At 36.3% G+C, this 20,339-nt stretch overlaps 3 protein-coding genes and 1 long non-coding RNA gene across 10 annotated transcripts; 2 read left to right on the forward strand and 2 right to left on the reverse strand.

The window, feature by feature from the left end:
* Positions 1–50: 50 nt before the first annotated feature.
* Positions 51–1,428, reverse strand: LOC111798345. The gene is made up of 4 exons (XR_002815695.1): positions 1,343–1,428; positions 892–967; positions 404–460; positions 51–309 (listed from the first exon to the last, which is right to left on the reverse strand). It is a non-coding gene; the product is annotated as an uncharacterized LOC111798345 (long non-coding RNA).
* A 25-nt stretch (positions 1,429–1,453) lies between these two features.
* LOC111798344 (serine/threonine-protein kinase tricorner-like) lies at positions 1,454–5,297 on the reverse strand. The gene is made up of 7 exons (XM_023681422.1): positions 4,918–5,297; positions 4,466–4,640; positions 4,192–4,275; positions 3,388–3,629; positions 2,093–2,324; positions 1,751–1,915; positions 1,454–1,672 (listed from the first exon to the last, which is right to left on the reverse strand). The coding sequence occupies exons 1-7, from the start codon at positions 5,103–5,105 to the stop codon at positions 1,469–1,471; spliced, it is 1,290 nt and encodes a 429-aa protein (XP_023537190.1). The 5' UTR covers positions 5,106–5,297; the 3' UTR covers positions 1,454–1,468.
* A 2,673-nt stretch (positions 5,298–7,970) lies between these two features.
* On the forward strand, positions 7,971–8,729 carry LOC111798783 (probable carbohydrate esterase At4g34215). Its single transcript, XM_023682109.1, has one exon. The coding sequence runs from the start codon at positions 7,971–7,973 to the stop codon at positions 8,727–8,729; it is 759 nt and encodes a 252-aa protein (XP_023537877.1).
* Positions 8,730–11,537: 2,808 nt separating this feature from the next.
* On the forward strand, positions 11,538–17,200 carry LOC111798622 (ABSCISIC ACID-INSENSITIVE 5-like protein 5). 7 transcript variants are annotated; one of them, XM_023681869.1, is made up of 5 exons: positions 11,538–11,670; positions 11,835–13,093; positions 13,790–13,861; positions 13,960–13,989; positions 14,133–14,690. In XM_023681869.1, the coding sequence occupies exons 2-5, from the start codon at positions 12,107–12,109 to the stop codon at positions 14,205–14,207; spliced, it is 1,164 nt and encodes a 387-aa protein (XP_023537637.1). In that variant the 5' UTR covers positions 11,538–11,670; positions 11,835–12,106; the 3' UTR covers positions 14,208–14,690. The 7 variants fall into 7 exon arrangements, with proteins under 7 accessions (XP_023537637.1, XP_023537638.1, XP_023537640.1 ...); XM_023681870.1 differs by having other exon boundaries at positions 11,906–13,093; XM_023681872.1 differs by having other exon boundaries at positions 11,990–13,093.
* The last annotated feature ends 3,139 nt before the right edge of the window (positions 17,201–20,339 follow it).

A 20,339-nucleotide genomic window follows, 5' to 3' on the forward strand; every position in this document is an offset into this window, starting at 1 on the left:
TTGTACTTTATTTCAAAGAATATGAGTGAGCATTGGGAATCAAGATGATGTGAAGAAGAAAAATTAATCCTATTGAACTCAGATGCTTATTTTTCTTTACAGTTGTAATGAAATATAACAGTATTCAGAAGTGAAGCATTATCTTAAAAGTGATAATAATCTTCATATAATATCAAACTACTGTGGGCAAACCTCATATATATTGTGTAATTTCTTTTCAGCAAAATTTACTCACAGAAGAAGGAAAGTCTTATGCTTCCTGCTTTTGCTCAACTTCTGGTATCACAGTTTCTTGCAAGTCTATTCGACCTGAGCCAACAGTGAAGGTTGAAGGTTGCTATTAAAGAAAGAAAGCAGCTAGAAACCAAGGAAAAAGGGAAAGGGAAGGAGAAGAAAACCATACCCAACAAGGAAACTAGAGACGGTGTTTTCCATGACATGTTCGAATGAATTTCCGTACCTACAAATTTATGTTTGTGTTAATATGTTATTGTTTATTATTATCTACAATAATGGCTCCTCTAACTTTCGAGGCAAAGAGTGTACACATCAGTTTTGAGTATAGCTCAACTAATTAAAAAGTTGAATATCTGACCTAAATGTCTAATATTTGAATCTATTAACTCTGAATGAGCACCATAAATTGTTGAACCAACATGCTAAAAGAATATGAGACAAGTGTTAGAGGAACACGACTCTCCACAATGGTATGATATTGTCCACTTTGAGCATAAGCTTTTATGGCTTTACTTTGGGTTTTCCCAAAATGCCTCGTACCAATGGAGAGGGTATTCTTTGTTTATAAACTCATGATCATTCTCTAAATTAGCCGATGTGAGACTTTTATCATCCAACAACAAGTAAGTAAGTGACATATATAGTTCAATGTACCTGTACTCTCAAGTGATTTGACGTTTGACTTCTTAAAAGTAAATCCAATGAAATTGGTATCTTTTGAAGTTAGCATCTGAAACAAAAAAGAAGAGGTTGAAGGAAAGTGGAAATGGCATAAAATGGGCAATCGAGCAAAAGTACGCAGCTTAAGGAATAAAAAAATAAAAAGAGGTGCAACCCCCCCCCCACCAAGTCCCCCAATGTGAATCAAAGAAAAACAGACGAGTTATGGAAGTACCCAATACTTTGCAAACAGAAAGTAGAGTCACGGTCAACAAGAAATCAATAGGCCAAACACACATCACCAAATGATGTTAATCAACAAGTTCTCACAGAAGATTAAAATTGAAGTGTGAAGCAGAGATAATAGCTTAGCAATAAAGCATTCCAACTTATCAAGCGCAAGCACCATTCCACAATCATTCTTGCTGGAAAAGTACGTTATTACCTTCCTCCAAGGGCCAACAGTTGGCATATCTGATGGAGGGTCTTGAACCTACATTTTGGGGAAAGGGAAGGAGAAGAATTTTAGTATTTTTTTTTTTTTTTTTTTTTTTTTTTCAATTTGAGAAACTCAATGAATAGAAGCTATTACTCTCCATACTTGACATAAGTTAAAAGGAAATGTTTTCTTTGTCTGGCTTACCTTTATTTCCTCTACTCCTCGAGTTCCCAACCTGGTTTCAACATCACATAGCAAGTGAGTGATAAGATCCTTGGCTTCCTCTGAGATTTTCGGTTCCTCGGGAAATTTCAGGCAAGTTCTCCAATTTATTATCTGAAAGAAATCCATATGAACGACTGTATACATCATAAACCAGAAACAAAATAGCCTACATTGCTGAACAGATTTTACCTTGCGGAAAGTCATCCTTGGATCATCAGAACAAAAAGGAGGATAACCAGCCAGCATTTCATACATAATAGCCCCTAATGACCACCAATCACACTCCATCCCATATCCTTTCTTAAGCAATACTTCAGGTGCCATGTAATCCAGGGTCCCAACAGTTGAAAAAGCCTGGAGATTAATAGCGTGATTATGAACCTAATAATGTTTGAACAAAGAAGGAAATGATAANGCCATGTAATCCAGGGTCCCAACAGTTGAAAAAGCCTGGAGATAAATGGCGTGATTATGAACCTAATAATGTTTAAACAAAGAAGGAAATGTTAGAGCAGATGATAAATCCAATACCAATGCACGGCGATTACGCTTCCACTGTTGAATTTGTTCTTTTGGCATCATCCATTGGGATCCATTAGTGTCAGTATGACCTTGACCTTCACTTTTGGCCTGCTGGGCTGTTAAATCTTCGTCATTCAAAAGTATACTTGAATACTTATCATCCAGAGGCTTGCACAAGCCAAAATCTGAAAGCTTCAGATGGCCATTCTTATCTAGTATCAGGTTATCTGGTTTTATATCCCTGTAAGCCAAGTACTGTTCAAGTAAGAGTAAGCCCCAATATTTACTTGAATATAGAAGCATTTAATCATCTGAATTCAAGATGAAGAATATGACTCTTGGAAAAAGCTCTTGTGACAATGTAAAAAAGGGATATACCTATGTATATAGTTGTGCTGATGAATTGAATGAATAGCTAAAACGCTCTCCGCTATGTAAAAGCGAGCAACATCCTCCGACAGAACGTCTTCTCTCATTAGTAATGTCATAATGTCACCGCCAGGTAAATACTCCATAATAAGGTATAAGAATTCAGAGTCTTGAAAAGAATAGAAGAGTTTTACAATGCATCGACTATCAACCTCTGCAAGTAAATTCCTCTCGGATCGAACATGCTCAACCTGGAACACGTAAAAGAAAAAAAAAATACATCATTAGATACGTGTATGTGTGTTTGTATGTACAGGAAAGGATAGACATTTCATTGATATGATGAGATACATAGATAGGAACTCATCAAGAAATGAGTTCTGAACTCATGACATTAGAAATTCTATGATCCCAATTATTTGTGAAATATATTCCGAACTCATGAGCAAGCTCATTTCTTCACATTCTCCGGAAGTTTCCATATAAGCAAAAGTTTATGTATTCGCCAAGCTACTTTAGTGGCTTAAGAATCATATCAAGTGAATTCATATTCTTCATGATCATAGTTTTATCTGCAACCATACATACTTACGCACCAAAAGAACTAACATTCCAAAATTCTTCTTGTGGACGCGCTGATTATACTACTAATGCACTATTAGGAAGCCAACGCAAAGGCGTTTCTTGAGCAGAGGTGTATGTTTGATTGAGTACAGATACAAGTACATAACATTCCAAATTCACCTGCCCACGGCTAAGCATCTCTGATTTCTTCAGCTTCTTCATGGCAAAAACTTCCCCAGTTCCCTTTGCACGACATAATCTAACCTGCATATGTATAGTAAATGAGAGCGGATACGAGAAAATTGTTAGGGCAATCCTGTCCCAGTTTTAGTAGAACTGAATCGTCAAGNCAATGTAAAAAAGGGATATACCTATGTATATAGTTGTGCTGATGAATTGAATGAATAGCTAAAACGCTCTCCGCTATGTAAAAGCGAGCAACATCCTCCGACAGAACGTCTTCTCTCATTAGTAATGTCATAATGTCACCGCCAGGTAAATACTCCATAATAAGGTATAAGAATTCAGAGTCTTGAAAAGAATAGAAGAGTTTTACAATGCATCGACTATCAACCTCTGCAAGTAAATTCCTCTCGGATCGAACATGCTCAACCTGGAACACGTAAAAGAAAAAAAAAATACATCATTAGATACGTGTATGTGTGTTTGTATGTACAGGAAAGGATAGACATTTCATTGATATGATGAGATACATAGATAGGAACTCATCAAGAAATGAGTTCTGAACTCNTTGATATGATGAGATACATAGATAGGAACTCATCAAGAAATGAAAACTACTGAAAAGCCTTCCAGAATATGACATTAGAAATTCTATGATCCCAATTATTTGTGAAATATATTCCGAACTCATGAGCAAGCTCATTTCTTCACATTCTCCGGAAGTTTCCATATAAGCAAAAGTTTATGTATTCGCTAAGCTACTTTAGTGGCTTAAGAATCATATCAAGTGAATTCATATTCTTCATGATCATAGTTTTATCTGCAACCATACATACTTACGCACCAAAAGAACTAACATTCCAAAATTCTTCTTGTGGACGTGCTGATTATACTACTAATGCACTATTAGGAAGCCAACGCAAAGGCGTTTCTTGAGCAGAGGTGTATGTTTGATTGAGTACAGATACAAGTACATAACATTCCAAATTCACCTGCCCACGGCTAAGCATCTCTGATTTCTTCAGCTTCTTCATGGCAAAAACTTCCCCAGTTCCCTTTGCACGACATAATCTAACCTGCATATGTATAGTAAATGAGAGCGGATACGAGAAAATTGTTAGGGCAATCCTGTCCCAGTTTTAGTAGAACTGAATCGTCAAGCTTAACCAACAAGCAAATAAGCAATTGTTCAGACAAAAAATTGAAATGAAGTTCAAGCACGGCGATCAGAGTTCAAGTTTCTGCAAATAGCATTTTCTCATATACCTCACCGAATGCACCTTTACCGATGACTGTTAATTGTTCAAAGTCATCAATTCCAACTTTACGTCTTTGCAGTCTCATAAATTCTGTTTCTCTGCGTTCCAAATTCCTCAGCATCTCTTCCTGTTCTTCAGCTGATACCTGAGCTTCTTGCGCTTTTCGTTGAAGCGTTCTCCGTCTGGAAACACAAAAACACAAAATAAACATCGTCATACTTAGATTTTCCGCAATAATTACGGAGTTCCAATAGAAATCGACACTTTCCACAATTTCTTCTCAAAGTCTCCTCAAGTCCACAAAATTCACAGCAGGCCATAAAANTTCTTCTCAAAGTCTCCTCAAGTCCACAAAATTCACAGCAGGCTTAAAATTAAACTCGCCATCAGTCAATCAGAAAATTCACCACAAACAAAAACTCCAGCACAAAACTTCCTCTACAACGAAATATATCTTACCTCTCTTTGCGATCCTGCAGACCTTGGAGATAATTCTTGTAATGATTCTCTATAAACTGTTTAGCAGCGGCGGCTTTCTGCCTGGTCACCGGAGACGAAACAGACACATCAGGTCCCAAATCAAAGCCGCTCCGATCCGGCTTCAAGTTCAGAGCCCCAAGCCTCACAGTTCCATCACCACCATCCATTTTACTCCGCTATAAACTAAAACAACGTCAATTCAATCCGCAAGCTCCCATTCGCCCAAAAGCCACGAATCCAAACAAGTATAGAACCACCTTCTTCCTTGCGCACTTCAAGAAACAAGAGAGAGATCTAGGGAAGACAGAGAGAAGACAGAGAGAGTAAAAGAAAAAAAGAAAAGAAAAACAACGAATTGGCACACGCACAATAAATATACACACGTGTGTGTATATATATATATATATATATATGGATTGCAAATCTGTCCTTTATATTTATACTAATTAATTTTTTAATTTTAATTTTTTTTAATTTGTTTTTTCCGTTGCTTTCTGGGGAATTGAGTGGGATCTACGCCATCGTTTTCCTCGCAATTTTCCGGAATTCTTCCAAAAACCCAAAAAAATAAAATTAAATAAATAAAAAATGAGGGGAAGAATTTGGAATATGAAAAGTAAAAGGGTCTGCCAATAAAGCCACATGTGTCGGCGGAGATCTATGCAAGCCCAAATCCCGGGGTTACGTGTGATACAGCGCGTGTGTTAATTCACGCGCCTTTTGAAGTGGGTTTGGTGTACGGGTGGTTGGTTGTGAGATTCACGCGGGGGGATGGAAGGTGGGTGAGAGATAATAAAATGATTTTGTTTGAGGGAGGGGTGGGCGGGGGCTGATAAGTTGACAGGTGGTATCATGGAATTTGGGATAAACCAAGACTTTTGTTGTAACTTCTTCGTACAATGTACTTGCCAGCCCATTGTTGGTTGTCAAAGAAGGTCGCATTATAAACGTGCCACGTGTACCCTTTATTTTTAGTAAATACTCAAATGTATTATCTTCAATCTATTATTTATTTATTTATTTTGTTTATTTATTTAGATATCTAATAAATAAGTAAATAATTATTTTTTTTTTAAGGGTGGAATATGTGTTATATTTTTATTTAATATTATTGAATTTATTAACATGTTTTATTTTTAATAGAAATTATATTGAAAAATGAAAATTATTAATTAAAAAATAAAGATAAAATGAATATATATATATATAATAGCAGAAACCTCTTTGTGGGGAACTCAATCCCGGTGAATTTTCGGTAGGGCATCTTTGCCCTGGCTCGGAAAAAAAATTTACGAGATGGTGATTGAAATAGGAGATCGGGACGAAGACGACCCCGACCCTGATCTTCACCCTACATTGTAAACATATCTAGTTGACATGTAGAAGTCGAAGATTTAATCATCAGCTTTAGCAATAATAATAAGTGTATCGAATTAGCTATATTTAATTTACATTTTTTACAAAGGTTGGTGGGAGATTAGAGCCTCTAACCTGTTTATCTTATATATAAATTTTGTGTCAATTATGCTATGCTAGTGTCGATATTTATATGCGACAATATATAATATGAAATTAGAAAAGAAGATAGATTATATAGCTAAGATAGTTGTAGCGTCATAAATCTCGAGATTTATTTACTTCATGAATTAAGCTAATATATTTTAATGTATCTTTTATGTAAGATAGATTGAAACAAGAAAATTATAATAAATAATAAATAATAAATAAAAAAGTACGTGGNCTTCGTACAATGTACTTGCCAGCCCATTGTTGGTTGTCAAAGAAGGTCGCATTATAAACGTGCCACGTGTACCCTTTATTTTTAGTAAATACTCAAATGTATTATCTTCAATCTATTATTTATTTATTTATTTTGTTTATTTATTTAGATATCTAATAAATAAGTAAATAATTATTTTTTTTTTAAGGGTGGAATATGTGTTATATTTTTATTTAATATTATTGAATTTATTAACATGTTTTATTTTTAATAGAAATTATATTGAAAAATGAAAATTATTAATTAAAAAATAAAGATAAAATGAATATATATATATATAATAGCAGAAACCTCTTTGTGGGGAACTCAATCCCGGTGAATTTTCGGTAGGGCATCTTTGCCCTGGCTCGGAAAAAAAATTTACGAGATGGTGATTGAAATAGGAGATCGGGACGAAGACGACCCCGACCCTGATCTTCACCCTACATTGTAAACATATCTAGTTGACATGTAGAAGTCGAAGATTTAATCATCAGCTTTAGCAATAATAATAAGTGTATCGAATTAGCTATATTTAATTTACATTTTTTACAAAGGTTGGTGGGAGATTAGAGCCTCTAACCTGTTTATCTTATATATAAATTTTGTGTCAATTATGCTATGCTAGTGTCGATATTTATATGCGACAATATATAATATGAAATTAGAAAAGAAGATAGATTATATAGCTAAGATAGTTGTAGCGTCATAAATCTCGAGATTTATTTACTTCATGAATTAAGCTAATATATTTTAATGTATCTTTTATGTAAGATAGATTGAAACAAGAAAATTATAATAAATAATAAATAATAAATAAAAAAGTACGTGGTTGAAATTTTATTTTTATACTTCTATATATATATATATATATAGATGTATTAGCAAATTAGGTGAGATCGAAGGTGATTAAGATCTAAAAACACTCTCCAACCACAAATATTCACCGAAATTTAAATTATACTAAGAATAGAATCAAAATTAAGATAAAAAGTGAGGGTCACTAATGAACGAACATAGAGGCAAAGATCAATTAAGAAATAGAAGGGGGAGAGTGATAAGAGCTTTACTGGGAGTGCGTTGTGTCTGTGTCTATACAAGTAGATACATTTAATTCATTTATACATTGCTTCTCTATCTATTTGTACAGACACAAAGGGTCAAAATGGTTTTGTTGAAATTATCAATCTTGTTGTGTATGATATTGTTTATCCCTTCCCTTTCGGGGGCTACTTCTCCCACAAACATATTTATCCTTGCTGGTCAGAGCAACATGGCTGGTCGAGGTGGGGTAGAGAACAATACAAAGGGGAATCTTGTGTGGGATGGGAAGGTCCCATTAGATTGTCAATCCGACCCATCCATCCTACGGTTGAACCCTGAGCACCAGTGGGAGATAGCACATGAACCTCTCCATTTGGGGATTGACATCGGCAAAACTCCAGGGATTGGTCCAGGAATAGCATTTGCTCACCAGTTCATAGCAAAAGCTGGACAAAAGGCAGGCGTCGTGGGTTTAGTTCCTTGTGCTAGAGGTGGCACTTTAATTGAACAATGGAGTAAAAACCCTAGCAATACAAGTGCAACTTTTTACCAAAATTTCATTGAACGAATTAAAACATCAGAAAAAGAAGGTGGGGTTGTGCGGGCTTTGTTTTGGTACCAAGGAGAGAGCGATGCGGCTATGAGTGACACTGCTCATAGATACAAAGACAACTTAAAGAAGTTCATCACCGACATCCGCAATGATATAAAACCTAGATTTTTACCTGTCATTATTGTTAAGATATCCATGTATGATTTTTTTATGAAGCACGATACTCATGATTTACCAGCAGTGAGAGCCGCTGAAGATGCAGTCCAAAAAGAGCTTCCAGACATCATTACTATCGACTCTTGGGAGTTGCCTATAAACTTTACCACATATGAAGGCTTTAGCTGGGATCATGGTCATTTTAATAGTGCAACTGAGATTGCTTTGGGTAAATGGTTGGCTGATACCTATCTCTCCCACTATGGTCATTTACTTTGATCCTATTATGTGTCATTCTTTAATCCCTATTGATTGATCGGTTATTCTATCTCAATAAAATCTTCATTTCTCTTGAATCATTATTGTAGCTTTTGTTACCTATGCCAACAAAGTGTCTTTTTGTTACCTAAAATAAAACAAAACCAAATTATGAACTTAATCCAATATCTTATTGAATTTTATAATATAACCAAAAGAAAATATGTGATGTGCTTCCACATTGGTTGGGGAGAAGAACAAACCACCCTTATGGAAACAACCTTCTCCTGATAGATGCGTTTTAAAGAAGCTTGAAAGGATGGTTCTGCTAGTTTGAAAGGGAAAGCCCAAAGAGAACAATATCTGCTAGCAGTAGATTTGGGTCGTTACAAATGATATCAGAGCCAGACACAATGTGCTAGCCTTCTCGCTATTCCATGAAGGGGAGTATCCCTGGCAAACGCGTTTTAAAGCCTCTGTCATTCAATTGACAAGTGGGCTTAAGGCCCATAAAAAGCCCAAAATCACTGGTCCAAATAAAATCAGGCCCATAAAATTCTCTTAAATTAAAAAAATAATAATAATAAAACAATAATAAATAAATGGTGTGAGACTTATGCTCAAAGCCGACATTGGGTAGTCGTGTTAGAAGAATACTGAATAAATGAATATAGCATAATTATAATTAATATTGGTTTCGTCCAATGAATGTGCGCCACGTTTATTTCAACCCTTGTAAGTAACCAGTTAATCCATTATTTATTTATTTATATTTTCCAAAAAAAGAAAAGGATTTTATTGCAATAATTAATAGGTAGAAGGGTGGGACCCATTGCCCATTTACAGGTAAGAGTTAGGTCGGAAGATCCTCTATTTTATTTTTATTTTTTTATTTTTCCAAACCTTCCCCTATTTAACTATCCCACGTTCCCATTTATCCAATTATTAATTTTAACTTTATTACCTCTTAAATAATAATAACTCAAACAAAAATGAATAAATAAATAAATTTTTCTGATATACATTCTACCTGTTAATGGGCTCCTTCCAACCTATTTTGTCCTCACCCACATACATCTCTAATATAGAATTGCTCATTCCTTCCAACATATTTTGTCCTCACCCATATAGAAATTTAAAGTGGGATTGTGTCAATTATACTATAATTCATCTTATTGAAATAAGTAAAAATACTTCAAAACGTCTAATTTAATATGTATAGTTGGGAATAAGAAAAAAACGGGGCAATTCGAGTAGCTAACCTAACCAATTTCAAAATTTTTACTTTATCTAAAAATTGGCAAATTACTTAATAAAAAAATATATTTTTTTTTCCTTCCGTTCAACTCGGAAAGGTGAATTCAAGCTTATGACCTTTTGGTGAATAATGTATGCTTTAAAGTCGATATCTTATCGGCATATATTGTAGTATAAATAATTTTTAAATTATAATTTTTTCATTTCAATTAAACTAAAAGGTTGAAGGTTGAAGGTTAAGAGACTCTTATATATATTTGAATTAAAAAAAATATATACTTATATAGTGAAAAACATTTAATGAACTTGATTGAAATATTCCTAAACCATTTTTTAAATATGTAATGAATTAAAAAAATATATTTTGTTTTAATATAGTGTATTATTTGGGTTGGTTATGTTCGATGAAAGTCTCACGCAGCTAAGGAATGATCATGAGTTTATAATCAATAAATACTATCTTCATTGGTAAGAGACATTCGGGAAACTCAAAACAAACCCATAAAAGCTTATGCTCAAAGTGGACAATATCATACCATTGTGAAGAGTCGTGTTCATCTAACCGATTATGTACTTGTATTATATAATAAACCATATCTTAATACTTGTGCCATTTTTTGTCACGTTTCCATATCAAGACTCAAAATCAAGTCAATATTCGATTAATAAAAAATAAAAAAACAATAATATATAATATTCTCAATATATACACTATTTTAAGTGGATGGGGCGCACAAATGGACAAAAATAATCACCTGTAATCAAGACCATCCCAACTATATTATTTAGCCAATAAAATTCTTCCACGCAATAAATAACTAAATATGAATATTCTTGAATAAAACTACGTTATTTTGTTGGGCTTTTTGTTAAAATTCGAGTTGGTTCGTAGATTGACATTTTTTTAGTCAAATCAACCCAATTAATCCGAAGACAGGGTTACTATCCAACCCAAGATATCTTACTTTTTAAAACTATTATGAATATTAAAAGCATTTGACGTTGGTGACGTAGTTGTCAATATAACATGTTGAGGATTATTGAGAGTGAGTCCTACATAGGTTAATTTAGTAGAAGATCACACGTTTACAAGTGAGGAATATTATCTCCACTGGTAACGAGGCCTTTTGGGGAAGCTCAAAGCAAAGCCATGAGAGCTTATACTCGAGTAGACAATATCATACCATTGTAAAGATCAGTTAGGACAAAATTTGTATTATAAATATCCTTAAATTTTGTCAACTATTTTAAAAAAAATTAATATTTGTTTTTATAAATAGTGGGGAATCAAAATGAAATAGTGGTCCGCGGCGTAGGGGATTGGATCTTGGGTGGATCATGTGCATGCGCTTTTTAACTGTACGAACCGCTGCACTATAAGAAAGAAAAAGGATTAAATAAAAGCAAAGAGAGGGTAAACGTGGACGGTGGAAATAGGGCCACGTTGCAGAAGCCCATTGGGTGATATTCACTTCAAGGCTCATAATGTAGGCGGCCCACTTTCCCATTTATTTTAAAATGGATAATAATATTAAAAAGTATTTAAGTAATTTTAACGCAAACATAGCTCATCTTCTTAACCTACAAATTAAAAAAAATTAGACAAAAAAATAAAATAAATAATAATAATCATAAACCATGAGAGATTGGAAGCAACAGTCGACACTTGGCGCCTCCAGAAAGCCCTAATATAGCGAAGAAGAAGGTACGCAGCCAACTTAGCTACCAGAAAAAAACAATTCGAAGGGGGGAATTTGTATAAAATAAATATAAACATATTATATATATATATATATGTTTATTTTGGATTGTGTTTTCCCTGATTTTTTATTTTTTTTTGCTTGATTTGTGGTGTTTTTCTTGCTTTAGTTCATAGCTTGGGTTGATTACCCCTTTGAATTTGTTGTTCATGGTGTTTCTGTGTTGAACTGGACTTGTAGCTGCGAGGGATTTCTGGGTTTTTGAACTGTTGGTTTGCTGGAAATCTGTTTTGAGTATCTTTGCATGTGGGGTTTGTCTTGTAGTGATTGGAGTTTCAATCTTGGTTCGTAGGCTAAATGATCTTGAATTTCGAGTGATATTTTGGTGGTTCGATCCGATTTCGGGTTTGATTTGATCCCATTTCGTACAACTGCGAAGAGATGAATTTCAAGGATTTTGGGAGTGACCCATCTGCTGGAAACGGCGGAGGAGGTGGGCGGCCTTCTGCTAACCATCCATTAGCGCGGCAATCATCTATCTACTCGCTGACATTCGATGAGTTTCAGAGTATGGGGAGTATAGGGAAGGATTTTGGGTCAATGAACATGGATGAGCTGTTGAAGAACATTTGGAGCGCTGAAGAAATGCAAACGATGGCATCTTCTGCTGCTGTTGTTGCTGCTGCTGCTAAAGAAGGGGCTGGTGGTGTTAATGGTAGTGGTGGGTATTTGCAGAGACAAGGCTCTTTGACACTGCCACGGACACTCAGCCAGAAGAAGGTGGATGAGGTATGGAAGGACATAATGGATGAACATGGTGGTACTAAAGATGGGAATATTGTTGCTTCTGGTTTGCAACAGAGGCAGCAAACTCTTGGGGAGATGACACTTGAAGAATTTTTGTTGAGAGCTGGAGTTGTGAGAGAGGATACTCAATTGAATGGATGCCCCAACAATGGAGGATTCTTTGGCAATAACAATCATATTCCAATTCAATCTTCGAACTTATTGTTGAATGTTAATGGAGTTAGAGCACATCAGCCACAACCAATATTTCCAAAGCAGCCTACTGAGACCACATATGGGTCTCAGCTGCCTTTGTCTAGTGATGGGATTATGGGGCTTGCGGATCAAAGGTTGAGCTCAAATTTGATGCAAGGCTCTGCACTGCAGGGTGGAAGGATGGGAGTGGTTAGCTTAGCAGCTGGGGCTATGCCTGTTGCAACAGGATCTCCAGCAAACCAGCTATCATCTGATGGGATTGGAAAGAGCAATGGTGATACCTCGTCCTTGTCTCCGGTGCCTTATGCGCTTAATGGAGTGCGGGGGAGGAGATGTAATGGGACTCTGGACAGGGTTGTCGAGAGGAGGCAGCGCAGAATGATAAAGAACAGGGAGTCGGCTGCTCGATCGCGGGCTCGAAAGCAGGTGATCTGTTCTTGTTCATTGTTGTTTACCACATGACTTGAATTCTTGTTGACATGCTTCTATGTGGCTTGTGTACCTGGAGTTGTGATATATAGTTATTTGTAAACTAAAACAATGTGTGAAACCAACCATTTGATGCATTTGTATACCCAACTACTTAAGCATGTCATACCATAAGCTGATCTATTCTTTATTAGATGCATTCATACATGATTTTGGTTTTATACTTTTATACTGAGATTGTGAGATCCCGGGGAGGAGAACAAAACATTCTTTGTAAGGGGTAGAAATCTCTCTCTATGAGGGGAAGCTCGAAAGGGAAAGCCCAAAGAGAACAATATCTGCCTGTGGTGTGCTTCGACATTACAAATGGTATTAGAGCCAGACACCGGAGGATGTGCCAACGAAGAGGCTGAGGCCCAAAGGGGGTGGACACCAAGTGGTGTGCCAGTAAGGACGCTGGGTCCCGAAGGGGGTGGATTGGGGGGTCCCACATCAATTGGAGAAGGGAACGAGTGCCAGCGAAGACGCTAGACCCCAAATACGCGTTTTAAAACTTCTTCCTAGCATACGCGTTTTAAAAACCTTGAGGGAAACCCCGAAAGGAAAATCCCAAAGAAGACAATATCTGTTAGCGGTGGGGTAGGGCTGTTACAGAGATTCTCATGTTCATGATTGTTTCTTTGCTCGTACTAGGCTTACACGATTGAGCTGGAAGCGGAGGTGGCGAAGCTAAAAGAGGAGAACCAAGAACTCCGGCAAAAACAGGTACATAAGTTTGCAATGTCACAAGAGTGAGCTTGAGCTTGTTAATCAAGTAACGGGCATCACCAATTCTCAATTATTATGTTGTGTGGTTGTTGCAGGCAGAAATCATGGAAATGCACAAGAACCGGGTATGCTTTCCCCTTTGATATCTTTAGTAGTAGTGTGGGTGAAACCATTCATCAAACCATTCTACCTTTTAATACTGCAATTGTCTGCATGAGACAACCTCTGCTTTGTATTGTTGTTGATGAACTCTCACATTTGGTTATAGGCATTGAAAGTAATGGATACACAACAAGGAACAAAGAAACGATGCTTAAGACGAACGCTGACTGGTCCGTGGTGATTTCGGAGGACGTTATCCGATCTCGGGCCAAAAGAATAATGCTATAGATGGTGGTGTACATATTCTGCTGAAGGTGTTGGATTTGGTTCTAAGTGGGTCGATCATAAGGACTTCGATCGATCGCTTTCGAACGAACGCAAAGCATGCGTTGTTCGATTCATACAGCTCCTCCACCCTCCTATGGCGCTGCTGCTGCTGCGACGACGGTCGAGTAAATGGCAATCCTGAAAGCAGGATTGAAGAGGTTGAATTCATTGGCTACCATTGCCATATGATTTGCTTTGTAATCTTTTAGTTTTGACTTGTGCTTCGGTTCTAAGCTTCAGATTAGCTCAGCTTAGCCAAACTACAGCATGAGTTTATAAAACCTCTCAGGAGAAACTGTGACGTGATATTGTCCACTTTGAGCATAAGTTATCGTAACTTTGCTTTGTGCTTCTCTGCAAAGCCTCGTACCAATGAAGATCTATTCCTTACTTATAATCTTATGATCATTCCGTACATTAGCGAACGTGGGACGGGACTCCCTCCCAACAATTTCTCCTTCCTCAGACCCACTTTTTGACTTTTTCTTCTTCGGTCGAAATCCAGATAACCTTTACCATGTGATCATGTGACGAAATTTCCTCCCTCCTAACCGTATCGTGGACTAGTTGGTCCTCTAAAAGACAGCTGCCACGGCAAAATAAAAGGGAAGAAAAAACTTGTAGGACAACATACAAGTTTAGATTTCCGTTTATAAAAAGTTCTTTAGTGTTCGTTTTTTTTTATAGAAACCAGTAGTATTTTATTTCAAAAATACCCTTAAACTTAAATTTTTTTTACTTTTAATACCTCTGAAATGCCTATTTATACTTCATAAATTATCTTACTTTAAAATTTTAATGGTATTATCAATAAAAACTTTTAAAACCTTTCTATCCAGATCTGAGGATATTGACGTTATTTATGAAAGTTCATCAAAACTTTTAAAAGTTCAAGTGTATTTTTAAAATAATTTTATAAGTTCACGCGTATTGAGTCAAAGTCGAGAATTCAAGATATTTATTTGAGATGCTAAATTATTTTGAACGGAAACTAAGAATTATGAATCTTGACAAGGGTGATATTAATCGTTAAATCAAATGATATGGGTAGGACACAAAATCTCTTTATGGGACCATATGTTTTTTCAATCATTTTTAGGAGTGAATGAGTAGCTAATCGTTCGTCATTTTCACATTAGAAAACGTTGATACTCACAGAAAAATCCAAATATCAAAATTATCCACGTGTTTATTCCATTTTTTCAAGCAATCTTTCGATATTCGACGTTAGGAAAATATCGATAACATAGGAAAAATTAAATATAAATTTAGCCCCTTGTGTCTCTTGTTCATGATTGTTTCTTTGCTCGTACTAGGCTTACACGATTGAGCTGGAAGCGGAGGTGGCGAAGCTAAAAGAGGAGAACCAAGAACTCCGGCAAAAACAGGTACATAAGTTTGTCAATGTCACAAGAGTGAGCTTGAGCTTGTTAATCAAGTAACGGGCATCACCAATTCTCAATTATTATGTTGTGTGGTTGTTGCAGGCAGAAATCATGGAAATGCACAAGAACCGGGTATGCTTTCCCCTTTGATATCTTTAGTAGTAGTGTGGGTGAAACCATTCTACCTTTTAATACTGCAATTGTCTGCATGAGACAACCTCTGCTTTGTATTGTTGTTGATGAACTCTCACATTTGGTTATAGGCATTGAAAGTAATGGATACACAACAAGGAACAAAGAAACGATGCTTAAGACGAACGCAGACTGGTCCGTGGTGATTTCGGAGGACGTTATCCAATCTCGGGCCAAAAGAATAATGCTATAGATGGTGGTGTACATATTCTGCTGAAGGTGTTGGATTNAATTGGAGAAGGGAACGAGTGCCAGCGAAGACGCTAGACCCCAAATACGCGTTTTAAAACTTCTTCCTAGCATACGCGTTTTAAAAACCTTGAGGGAAACCCCGAAAGGAAAATCCCAAAGAAGACAATATCTGTTAGCGGTGGGGTAGGGCTGTTACAGAGATTCTCATGTTCATGATTGTTTCTTTGCTCGTACTAGGCTTACACGATGGAGCTGGAAGCGGAGGTGGCGAAGCTAAAAGAGGAGAACCAAGAACTCCGGCAAAAACAGGTACATAAGTTTGCAATGTCACAAGAGTGAGCTTGAGCTTGTTAATCAAGTAACGGGCATCACCAATTCTCAATTATTATGTTGTGTGGTTGTTGCAGGCAGAAATCATGGAAATGCACAAGAACCGGGTATGCTTTCCCCTTTGATATCTTTAGTAGTAGTGTGGGTGAAACCATTCATCAAACCATTCTACCTTTTAATACTGCAATTGTCTGCATGAGACAACCTCTGCTTTGTATTGTTGTTGATGAACTCTCACATTTGGTTATAGGCATTGAAAGTAATGGATACACAACAAGGAACAAAGAAACGATGCTTAAGACGAACGCTGACTGGTCCGTGGTGATTTCGGAGGACGTTATCCGATCTCGGGCCAAAAGAATAATGCTATAGATGGTGGTGTACATATTCTGCTGAAGGTGTTGGATTTGGTTCTAAGTGGGTCGATCATAAGGACTTCGATCGATCGCTTTCGAACGAACGCAAAGCATGCGTTGTTCGATTCATACAGCTCCTCCACCCTCCTATGGCGCTGCTGCTGCTGCGACGACGGTCGAGTAAATGGCAATCCTGAAAGCAGGATTGAAGAGGTTGAATTCATTGGCTACCATTGCCATATGATTTGCTTTGTAATCTTTTAGTTTTGACTTGTGCTTCGGTTCTAAGCTTCAGATTAGCTCAGCTTAGCCAAACTACAGCATGAGTTTATAAAACCTCTCAGGAGAAACTGTGACGTGATATTGTCCACTTTGAGCATAAGTTATCGTAACTTTGCTTTGTGCTTCTCTGCAAAGCCTCGTACCAATGAAGATCTATTCCTTACTTATAATCTTATGATCATTCCGTACATTAGCGAACGTGGGACGGGACTCCCTCCCAACAATTTCTCCTTCCTCAGACCCACTTTTTGACTTTTTCTTCTTCGGTCGAAATCCAGATAACCTTTACCATGTGATCATGTGACGAAATTTCCTCCCTCCTAACCGTATCGTGGACTAGTTGGTCCTCTAAAAGACAGCTGCCACGGCAAAATAAAAGGGAAGAAAAAACTTGTAGGACAACATACAAGTTTAGATTTCCGTTTATAAAAAGTTCTTTAGTGTTCGTTTTTTTTTATAGAAACCAGTAGTATTTTATTTCAAAAATACCCTTAAACTTAAATTTTTTTTACTTTTAATACCTCTGAAATGCCTATTTATACTTCATAAATTATCTTACTTTAAAATTTTAATGGTATTATCAATAAAAACTTTTAAAACCTTTCTATCCAGATCTGAGGATATTGACGTTATTTATGAAAGTTCATCAAAACTTTTAAAAGTTCAAGTGTATTTTTAAAATAATTTTATAAGTTCACGCGTATTGAGTCAAAGTCGAGAATTCAAGATATTTATTTGAGATGCTAAATTATTTTGAACGGAAACTAAGAATTATGAATCTTGACAAGGGTGATATTAATCGTTAAATCAAATGATATGGGTAGGACACAAAATCTCTTTATGGGACCATATGTTTTTTCAATCATTTTTAGGAGTGAATGAGTAGCTAATTGTTTGTCATTTTCGCATTAGAAAACGTTGATACTCACAGGAAAAATCCAAATATCAAAATTATCCACGTGTTTATTCCATTTTTTCAAGCAATCTTTCAATATTCGACGTTAGGAAAATATCGATAACATAGGAAAAATTAAATATAAATTTAGCCCCTTGTGTCTCAAAATTAATGGATAAGAACAGATGAACGACTCGACAAACTGTGAGTCGATCTGAAGTGCACGTGTCTCAATTAACGAAAATCTATATAGTGTTTTTAATAGTTAGCTATGATGTGGGGTCATTCCCCTATTATGATCGGACAATGTGAGGATTATTAAACAGTCACCAATTAACCTTTAATAGTAACCTGCCTCGATCGACCAGAGTCCACATTTATTTTTTTTTTTTATGATTACAAGTTGATATGGATAGAGTCATGCCATAAGAATACAGTGTGTGAGAATATATACAATGGTGCACACAAGTATATTTTAATTGATAGGCATGATGATTATTCCCTCCTTCGTTGACGACTACATTACGTGCCATATTAGGAAGTTAGCGACTAATCTCTAAGAACGAATCTATTTCGATTGAACTGTTCATAATGTATGATAAGCTACGAGTTGAAACTATAATCATTCACCTCGAGTGCCCATGAATATGTATGATTTGAAGACGATTATCCTAAAACTCTCGATAATAACCAAATGAAACCTGACTCGAACTCTCCTAAACTTACTTCTCTCCATTATTTTCACACCGGTAAAAGTTACACCTATATGATCGAATTGTCTGATAAACGTTTCTAAAGAAAATGGGTTTAAGATTTAGGGTTTAGAGTTTGACAGTGCTCGTACGTTATCTTGCCAACTGACACATCAGGTCAACTTCGAGAAGGAAACACAAACCAACCTAATATTTCTTGTGTGTGTCCGTGGTCCTCTCCTTGGACATTGAGATGTATGCAGACCNGATATGTCGGTGCTGCAGTTTTGCTCGCCGTTCAAACGGGAACCCCCCTGAGATTCTATACTTTTTCATCGATTTCTTTACCTTTTCGTTATACAAATCCAAACCATTCCTGGGTTTTTTTTTTACGGGCGTTAAGAAATATGTCTCNTAAATAATGCATCCTTCAAAATAATTTCAATGGAAACTAATAATTTTTATATAAAAAATTCAACTATCAAAATACTCGAATCCGATCAAAATCAAAATTGTGTTCGAGTACGCTTAAGTTTAGCTATAAAAATAAAAACCCAGCTGATAAAATGGTCGATATACGAGTTTCATGTAGATTAATGTGTCTAAAAGGTCTAAATTTTTTTTATTAGACACGATTTTTAAAATTAAATGACCTAATAAACATAATGTGAGATCCCACTTTGGTTCGAGAGGGGAACAAAGCATACCCTGTAAGAATGTGAAGACTTCTCTCTAACAAAACATATTTTGTAGAGGTGTAAAAATCTCTCACAAACAGTATGTTTTTAAATTATGAGGCTAATGACGATACGCAACGGGTTAAAGCGGACAATATTTGCTAGTGGTGGACTTGGACTGTTACAAGTGGTATCAGAGCTAGACACGAGATAATGTGCTAACGAGTACGTTGAGCTTCCAAGGGAGGTGGATTGTGAGGTCCCACATCGGTTAGAGAGGAGAATGAAGCATTCCTTATAAGGGTGTGGAAACCTCTCTTAAACACGGGACACTATCTGCTAGCGGTGGACTTGAACTGTTGGTATCAGAGCTAGACACGGGACAATGTGCCAGCAAGTATGTTGAGCTTTCAAGGGAGGTGGATTGTGAGGTCCCACATCGGTTGGAGAGAGGAACGAAGCATTCCTTATAAGGGTGTGGAAACCTCTCCCTTGACGACAATACGTAACAAGCCAAAGCGAACAATATCTACTAACCGTGGACTTAGAGCGTTACACAACCCAATTAAACAGACACGAAACTTGTAAACTACTTTAAGTGTCTCAATTTTATGAAGTGGGTGTGTTTACAAAAATGGTTGTGAAGTTTGAGTGTGACACCATCATTAAAAGTGCATTAAAATGGAGTAATAAGAGTCAATATAGCAAGTAACAAGAAGGTTGTGTTTGTAGGGTTTGTAGAGCAAAGAAAAAAAATTAAAGCTTATAAATATGATGGTTTTCCAAATCAATGTCAACCTTTTAAAGCGTTTTACTAAAATTCAAACCGATTAACATTATTACGAGACGTTCGACTAAAAGAGGTGCACCTAAATGAATCATGACCATTTTCGACTCGAAGTGATTATAAGGATAAGAACCCATGATTAAAAAAAGGCTTATACATCGTCTTTTTCGGTAACTTAAACATAAGAACTTAAAAATTAAACATGTTTGATTTGAGACAATGGTACGCTGTTTCTCGGGACAACATGCAAGTGATGAT

This window comes from Cucurbita pepo, chromosome LG07 (genome assembly GCF_002806865.2).
Source record: "Cucurbita pepo subsp. pepo cultivar mu-cu-16 chromosome LG07, ASM280686v2, whole genome shotgun sequence".
Taxonomy (NCBI): Eukaryota; Viridiplantae; Streptophyta; class Magnoliopsida; order Cucurbitales; family Cucurbitaceae; genus Cucurbita; species Cucurbita pepo.